Genomic DNA, 8,786 nt, shown 5'->3' with positions numbered 1-8,786 from the left:
ATCGAAAACCCATCCCGAGAGTGCTGGTCCCCACAATTGGCGTTCGAATTTCGACGCCACACGCCCTTCTCAGCTCCTTCCTTGAAGAAAAAAACAATTATATAATAGAAATATTATTTCCCCCACGTGCTTAAATTCCCTCGTCCGTCAATGATAAAAAATTTCAATATGCTAATTTCATTATATAAAATTATAAAGACATTTAATACACTAATTAGTATTCCGAACGTACTGAAAATCTCTTCTTCTATTACCATCTTTTATCCCCACGTGCTCAAATTTCCCCATCCCATTACCTCAACTCCCCTCATCTCTCTCCCTCTCTCATAATTTCCAATCAACTCCATCCCCAAACCCTCTCTCTCTCTCTCTCTCTCTCTCTCTCAAAATGAATTTTAATCAAACCAAAACAAAACTAATCTACACAAATTCATTATTAATAATCTCCATCTTCGTCCTCGGTTCGCTAATTTCACCCGCCGAGACGACGCCGTCCGGCGATCACAGCCACGCGTTCTTCGAGCTCGATGACTGTTGCCCCAGCTGCAAGGCAAGCCCCGAAGCTCGAAAGAATCTGAGCCTCCAAGCGCTAACCTCTCCGCCAACATCACCGCCGTCGTCGTCTCCTCAGAGCTGCGAGGTTTGGACGGAGGCGTGCTCGGTAGCGGTTTTGAGCTTGGCGAAGCGACCGGAGAACGTGGAGTGGTTGAAGACGGTGAGGCGGAGGATCCACGAGCATCCAGAGCTCGCTTTCGAGGAGTTCGAGACGAGCCGGCTGGTTCGGGATGAGTTGGACCGGTTGGATATCGGTTACCGGTATCCTTTGGCTAAAACCGGAATCCGAGCTTGGATCGGAACCGGCGGTCCGCCATTTGTCGCCGTCAGGGCTGACATGGACGCCCTTCCAATTCAGGTATTTTTTATTTTGATATTTTTTTCACCTGAAGCTGAATACAGGTGTCTGCAGTGTAGACGAAGCTTGAACCGTTCTTTCTTTCTCTCTCTCTCTCTCTCTCTGGTTTTTTTTTTCCTTAAAATAAAAAATTGAAAATCCTTTCTAATTTCAAATTTTGAGAAGAATTTGAGATAAATTATCTTAGATTGGTTATGCACTGCAATATACTTGCATTTGAATTCTAATATTAGACAAAGAGAAACAAATTTCAATTTCATAACACATCATAAGTCGAAAAATCGAATATAACTTGAAGTATTTCAAGTTTTTATTTTCCTCTTTTAATGCTAACACAAAAATAAAAGTTCATGAGATCGTACAAATGTCGTTTACTCTAGTTCTTGTATACATCCTTTATTCGATGTAGATTGTACGATGAATACAGACATACTTGTCTTAGATTCTTGAGTCAGAGAAGTACATGTACAACAAAGAATGTGTACGATTAAAAGGTAGAAAGAGAAAATATGAATGATATGATATTCGTCAATGTTGGGAAACAAATTAAAATATCGGCCCGACCTAACACATTGTGATAAAAAATATATATGTAAAAGTAAGCTCTAATGTGGGAATATTAATTATATATAGGAAGCTGTTGAATGGGAGCACAAGAGCAAAGTAGCCGGCAAAATGCACGCATGTGGGCACGATGCGCATGTGACTATGCTAATTGGAGCTGCCAAGATCCTGAAGAACCGTGAACACCTTCTGAAGGTAATTTGGTTTAACAAATGATTAATAATTTCTTGCAGCAATTAGTTACATAATCCTTAATTAGTTAAAAAACAAAAAACAAATTATATGAGATGAAAAATTATAGAGTTCTAAATTTTTTATGCATTTGCAAGTTATGGCAGAAAAGATAATTAAAGGTATCGACCTTTAATTTAAAGGACACTGTCCAAACTTACTTTGTCCAAATATGGCAGAATGAATTTGTCTTGTTATACCTGACTTCGGTTACCGTGGCCAAGTGGATAGGGCTGCCCTAGAAACTGTGGCCATGAACACGATTCCCAATGTCATGTTTCACATGTGCTTCATTTCAAAGGTTTTTTAGTTGGTTCTTCCATATAAGTAATTAAATGGAAAAAAAAAATGAAAAAGCTAATTTTCTCTTCAATTTATGAAAAAGTTCTTCTGTGCTACAAGTTTTGATAGCCTAGATAGATTTGAATTATTGTTTTTATTTTAATTCAATAAATTCAAATCATCCAATAGTCGTGTTATTTAGTTCTACGTAGCATAGAAATGAAACTCGTTATTGGAATCCAAGTTATTATTGTATTTTATCTTTCATTTCATTTCTTAATTTCTGTAAGTATTTTTAGTTAACATAATCTAATTGATTTTTAATCAAGTAACGCATATCTTTTAATTGACTTGTGTTTTTTGTATCCTGACTTTCATGTTTGAGCTAAGACAAGTATTCCTTTTTTATTTGATACTTTTATCATATGATGGTGTACTTTTTTTTCCCTTACAAAGAGGATCAATTGGTAGCCAAAAAAACTTACAGATACATTACAACCTCCTTGACTTCATTTTGTTAAGAAAAAGAATAAAGGACTACATTTGAAATTTATTGTGTTAAAGGGTATTCTATTTCTGTTATTCCCAAACTTTCACTTAGTGGAATAATTATTGATGCTTTACTAGTTTTCAATTGATGCTATTATTATTAAACACGTAGTCAACTAATCTGGTTTCCTTTTCTTTTTCTTTTTCTTTTCTTTTTTCTTTTCTTTTTCCTTGTGTTGTAGTTTTATTTATAATTACTAGTATATAGGTATACATAAAGTGTGTGAGAACATTTTTTATTTTTGTTTTTGAAATAGAAGGAGATAGTAAGAGAGTGATAGAAAATATGGAAGTGGGAAGTTTTTATTTTTTATTTTTTTTAATTAGAGATATGTTAGGATTACATGTAGATGAGGTTTTGAAAACAAAAAAACAAAATTTGGTTGTATGAAATTACATTTATACTCCATAATTCTTATTCATGTTCTTTTTTAATTAGAGGGCTAAACTGATAATTTCATAAGATTTTGGTTGACAATAAGTGTTTTATTAATTAGTAGAGATTTCATCAAACATGAGGGTATTTTAGACTTTTTAAGTATGTAAAGTACCTTTACATGACTAGTGGTTTTTAATATGACATTGATTCCCTGTCTGTCCTCTATTGTAGCTGGTCGTAGGCTTAATAAAACGATTTTAATTGCTATGTGCACCTGCCCGACCAAACTATGCTCGTGTAATTAAATTTCTCTATTATTTTTATAAAAATACGAAGAAAAACTTACGCATAAAGAGAGATTATATTCATACATTTAAACTATTTTTTTCACATTTTTTTTAATTTTTTTAATATTTTCTACACACCATTAATACTTGATAAAAAAATATTAAAAAATTAGATAAATGTAAGAGAATAATTTAGGATGTGTGAATATAATTTCCTTACATAAATTGCTTACATCGAGAAGAGTAGTAATAAATTGATTGCTAAATTGATTAGTCGTCCTTTATCTAGAACTGGACTTGGACTGGTAAAGGAGCACATAGATTTCTATGGACCATTTCTCATGCATGGAGTTATGCACACATTATTTCTTATATTTTAATAATTTATGTTAAAAATTTGTTAATTTATATTTTTTTATTCTCGTTTATTTTTATTTATTTGATAATCGGAAATTAAAAAGTATGTGAGAAAGGTTAAAAATGGTGTGTGAATCTTAGGGGCTTGGTAGGTCAGCTATGAGTATACATGTTAGACTGTTCAAGTTTTTGCATTTGGCGTTGGCTTAAAAAAACTGCTCAATACAATAAGTTAATAACATGATTGCCAATTTGAGGTTAAGAGCTCTAATGGAGAATAAATTAGTCGTTAGCACAGTCTATGTATACGTTAGCCTCGGATGCCTTTAACTCTGTGGAGAGTGAAATGACATTTTCTCATCACATTAGTTTTTCTCGACCAAGAAAATTTCGGTGGGCTTTTTTAGTTATGCTACAATGATCATTAACATAAAAAATAAAAAAAATCAATTAAAAAGATGACATATCCTGAAATTTGAAGATTAATTTTCCAATCACATGTCATTTTTTAAGCTAGACTTTTGGTCGTCCTATCGTCAACTTCTACCCAACATATTCAGTTTTCGTTGTTTACATCATCTATAAGCAATGCTTTGAATTATACCGGAAGTCTTAAGTTGATTCGACTTGACATATCGCTTGACAATATACATCTCTGCATGCACAGGGAACTGTAATATTGCTGTTTCAGCCAGCGGAGGAAGCCGGTAATGGTGCAAAGCAAATGATCGGAGATGATGCTTTGGAGGATGTGGAGGCCATATTTGCAGCTCATGTATCCCATGAGCACCCTACTGGCGTCATCGGGTCAAGGCCTGGTCCTTTGCTAGCTGGCTGTGGCTTCTTCAGAGCTGTTATCAGTGGAACCACAGGCTGTACTGACCCTGTTTTGGCGGCCGCCACGACCGTCATCAGCTTGCAGGGCATCGTATCCCGTGAATCAAACCCTTTGGACTCGCAGGTTTGTTAGGTTATCTCTCGACATGGCAAAATTGTAATTTGAGAAGAAGTTACTGAGATAAACCCTAACATGTTGTTTTACCATGCACTCAGGTTGTTTCCGTAACTGCATTCAATGGAGGCGATGATCTTGGGATGATACCCAACACTGTGGTACTTGGTGGTACTTTCAGGGCTTTCTCCAACACAAACTTCTACAGAATTCTTCAAAGAATTGAAGAGGTTTGTAACTTTTTATATCTTCTCCACCTTTGGTTCTAGGGGGGCTAGCTCAAATTATCATTGCTGACCACATCACACATAGGAAAATAACCCGTGACCTGCTTCTCCCTCTCCACGCGGACGTGCTGCATTCACGGAACAATAGAGATAAAGGACAAGTGTGCATTAAACCCGCGACATGAAAGTATTTATATTTATCTTATAAAAATTAGAAGGATAACTTGATATGACGATTCATCTCCAGCTTTTATGTACTTACATAAGAGAATAACTTACTTACACTTAAGATGTCGCAGTGATGATATCTCGACTCTATCATACAAATATCATATGTTTAACTGTCTTATATAAAAATGTAAAACGAACTTGAAATATTACAATCACGATGTTCCAGTTGCATGAAGCTCTTTTATGTTAGTAAACGCAATCTAAGTAGGTTCTTCAATTCTATTTGGTAGATACTTGCTTTTATATAACGTTAATCATTGCCATCCTAAGTTGACGCAGTTAATCTGCATATTTGGCAAGCAGGTAATTGTGGAGCAAGCAAGTGTTTACAGATGCTCAGCAACAGTGGACTTCTTCAAAAACCAGAACACCATCTACCCTCCAACAGTGAACGATGAGAAAATGCATGAGCATGTGAGCAAAGTGGCCATCGATTTGCTGGGCCCCACCAACTTCAGGGTGGTGCCACCCATGATGGGGGCGGAGGACTTCTCGTTCTACTCGGAGGTCATCCCTGCTGGCTTCTTCTACATCGGGATCAGGAACGAGACCTTGGGGTCCACACACACGGGCCACTCTCCTTATTTTTTCATCGACGAAGATGTTTTGCCAATTGGGGCTGCAACTCATGCGACAATCGCAGAAAGGTACCTCAACGAGCGGTCGCGGGTGACCACAGACGGGTTATTTTAAATAAACCCAGCAGCGAGGTCAAATTTTATTGTTAATGATGTTGTCTCGGATGGGCACAAGGAATCAAGGATGATGTGCTCCTTAAATTTTGGGTGCTTAATTAATTAGGATCAGGGGACTAAGTATAGGGTAAGATTTGTCCCCCTTTTCTTTGATGCAAAGTTATCATCTAGTAGAAGCAGCAGCATTTTCTGCGTATTAGAATGTTGTTTGTAAGTTGTAATATTTTTAATTCAATAATGTTATTCTTACCATAATTTATACTACATTCCTTTATCATCTTAGATGGCAAATGAGTTGGACAGCCACATCATCTAAATTAATTAGCATTTAATCAAAATGTTAATCAATAATTAATAGAAAATTATTGATTAAATGATGATTATGGTATACGAGGAGTCTCCATCTTCTACCTAAGATTATTTAAATGTTTTAATTAATAAAAATATTGAAATTAAATGATGTAACTTGTCCAATTCATCTGCCACTTAAGATGGTAAAAAAATGTAGTATAAAATCATGATAAGGATATCATTATTTTTTAATTTTTATGTTTAGGTGTGACAATCTCCATATTAATTATAAAGTCATCATTCTTCCAGTTAAATCATCCTTTTATTATACCAAACCCCACTAACACTCGACTACCACAAAGTTGATCAAATGTCACTTCTCAGTGTAATGAGTGTTACTCAAACAACCAACGGTTCAAATGACTCAAATGTCCACAAATATAAGGAGAGCATGTTCACTTATAAAAAATGGATCGACGAGAAATGAATTATTTCTATTCATGTGTTTATTAACAACCAATAAAATGTAAAACTAGGTGTATCTCATTGATTTTAGATACCGCATACCTGAAAATGAAGGTATAGGATAAATACAGAGTATGTTTATCCCGTACTCATTCATTTTTATTCCCATACCAAGTAAACATGCCCGAACTACTTACCAAAGTCTAATAGTAATTTTTGCACTCTGTGTTTCTCCCTTGCACTTTTTCTTTTCTTTCCAGACATAGGTTGTTTTTTTTTTTTTTTTTTTTTCTATGAGTACATTGATATTTTTACACTAAGAAGAGAGGAAGTTCAGTTAAGCTATACAATGAGCAGCCTAATTTAATAATAAAACTAAAAGTGTCACTTACAACTGCGGTCTACTTCATTGTAAGTGAGAGGTTTTAGGTTCGATTCTCGTCAAATGCAAAGTTGAACCGCATTATTATGAGCAAGTCCACAGGGAACTTTTTAGGCTGGCACCCAGCTCAAAAAATGGACCAGTCTGCCTTTTTTTGCCCCACCCCTGCCACAAGCCAAGCAATGGGCCGACCTAGAATCGACAGACCCAAGAGCTAGGCCATTTGACGTTAGGCTTACATCAGCCTGACGTCAAAGCCCACTGAAATTTTTTTTGCGTCAGGCGCGTGGGGCCCGCTGTTGCAGTGCACCAATTTGTGCTCGTGAGTGGCCACGTGGCTATTTATGGGCTGTTGGATTTCCAACGGCTAGTTTTCTAGACCATTGGATTTCCAATGATAAAAAAAAATTGAATTTAAAATCCAACGGCTAGTGACGTGGCGTGATATAGACTGTTTGATCCATAGATCAACGGTCCACATTTTTCCCCCAAAAATTTAAAAACAAAAAAAGGCACAACGGTCATATTACGTGTCAACATCTGGGCTATTGGATTTCAATCTTTTTCAAATCCAACGGTTCAAATTAATTAAGTTAATAAAAATAAAATTTTTAAAGTACAAAAAAAAAATTAAAAAATTAATTATTTTTTTCTATAAATATCAAACCATCATCATCCACCTTAAACCACATTTCAATATTTTCAACACTTTCAACCAAAGCTTTAATATAATTTTTTTTTTTGTGGAAAAACGTGACTACGTGGAAGCTCATCGAAGATGTTACATTATGTGAATGCTGGGTTCAAACAACTCATGACCTGATTACGGGTAATGAGATGGATAAGCGAGAAATGTGGAGTAAAATTACGGAAGCGTTTTGCAATGTACATGGAAAAGGCGCTAGAAGTAGTCAAGGTCTTCAAGGTCGTTGGAAAAAACTCAACGCATCCTTTACTTGTTGGAAAAACGCTATCTTTCATGCTTCCGGTAATCTGCGTAATGGGACAAGTTTAGCGGATCAGGTGACAATATTTTTATTTATTTATATGTATTCCACCCGTGTCACATCCCGGCTCGAGGTGGATCACTTCCCAGGCCTACTCCACCACCATAGCACGATATTGTCCGCTTTAGGCTTACCATTCCCTCATGGTTTTTGTTTTTGGGAACTCACAAGCAACTTCCCAGTGGGTCACCCATCATGGGATTGCTCTCACCCCATTCTCGCTTAACTTCGAAGTTCCTACGAAACCCAAAACCAATGAGCTCCCAAAAAGCCTCGTGCTAGGTAGAGATGGGAATATACATATAAGGATCACTCCCCTGGGCGATGTGGGATCTTACAATCCACCCCCCTTAGGGGCCCGACGTCCTCGTCGGCACACCACGGTCAAGGTTAGGCTCTAATACCAAATTGTCACATCCTGGTCCGGGACGGATCACTTCCCGGACCCGCTCCACCACCATAGCATGATATTGTCTGCTTTGGGCTTACCATTCCCTCATGGTTTTGTTTTTGGAAACTCACGAGCAACTTCCCAGTGGTCACCCATCATGGGATTGCTCTAGCCCTCTTCTCGCTTAACTTCGGAGTTCCTACGGAATCCGAAGCCGTGAACTCCCAAAAGGCCTCGTGTAGGTAGGGATGGGAATATACATTTAAGGATCACTCCCCTGGGCAATGTGGGATGTCACAATCCACCCCCCTTAGAGGCCCGACGTCCTCGTCAACACACCACGACCAAGGTTAGGCTCTGATACCATATTGTCACCTTTTGGCCTAGGACAGATAACCCTACCCCGCTCCACCACCATAGCATGATATTGTCCGCTTTGGGCTTAGGAACTCACGAGCAACTTCCCAGTGGTCACCCATCATAGGATTGCTCTAGCCCCCTTCTTGCTTAACTTCGAAGTCCCTACGGAACCCGAAGCCAATGAGCTCCCAAAAGGCCTCATGCTAGGTAGGGATGGGAATAT

At 37.3% G+C, this 8,786-nt stretch overlaps 1 protein-coding gene across 1 annotated transcript; it reads left to right on the top strand.

Annotated features, from left to right (window-relative positions):
* The first annotated feature begins 356 nt into the window (after nt 1-356).
* LOC125472971 (IAA-amino acid hydrolase ILR1-like 6) lies at nt 357-5,931 on the top strand. The gene is made up of 5 exons (XM_048575154.1): nt 357-913; nt 1,547-1,672; nt 4,230-4,523; nt 4,616-4,744; nt 5,276-5,931. Exons 1-5 carry the CDS (start codon nt 389-391, stop codon nt 5,663-5,665), a joined length of 1,464 nt encoding a protein of 487 aa, XP_048431111.1. The 5' UTR covers nt 357-388; the 3' UTR covers nt 5,666-5,931.
* The last annotated feature ends 2,855 nt before the right edge of the window (nt 5,932-8,786 follow it).

Source organism: the organism of the source record quoted next, unplaced genomic scaffold (assembly GCF_019419815.1).
Source record: "Pyrus x bretschneideri cultivar Hongxiangsu unplaced genomic scaffold, Pyrus_bretschneideri_v1 Contig78, whole genome shotgun sequence".
NCBI classification, from domain to species: Eukaryota; Viridiplantae; Streptophyta; class Magnoliopsida; order Rosales; family Rosaceae; genus Pyrus; species Pyrus x bretschneideri.
Note: the sequence above shows the minus strand (reverse complement) of the source record. Positions and strands in the feature narration are given on the sequence as shown.

Bases quoted from the DNA above. Each gene is read 5' to 3' on its own strand.
- LOC125472971 (XM_048575154.1), top strand. From the start codon at position 389: ATGAATTTTAATCAAACCAAAACAAAACTAATCTACACAAATTCATTA. The intron at 1,673-4,229 runs GTAATTTGGTTT...CTGCATGCACAG, and splicing joins ACCGTGAACACCTTCTGAAG to GGAACTGTAATATTGCTGTT. The intron at 4,524-4,615 runs GTTTGTTAGGTT...CCATGCACTCAG, and splicing joins CAAACCCTTTGGACTCGCAG to GTTGTTTCCGTAACTGCATT.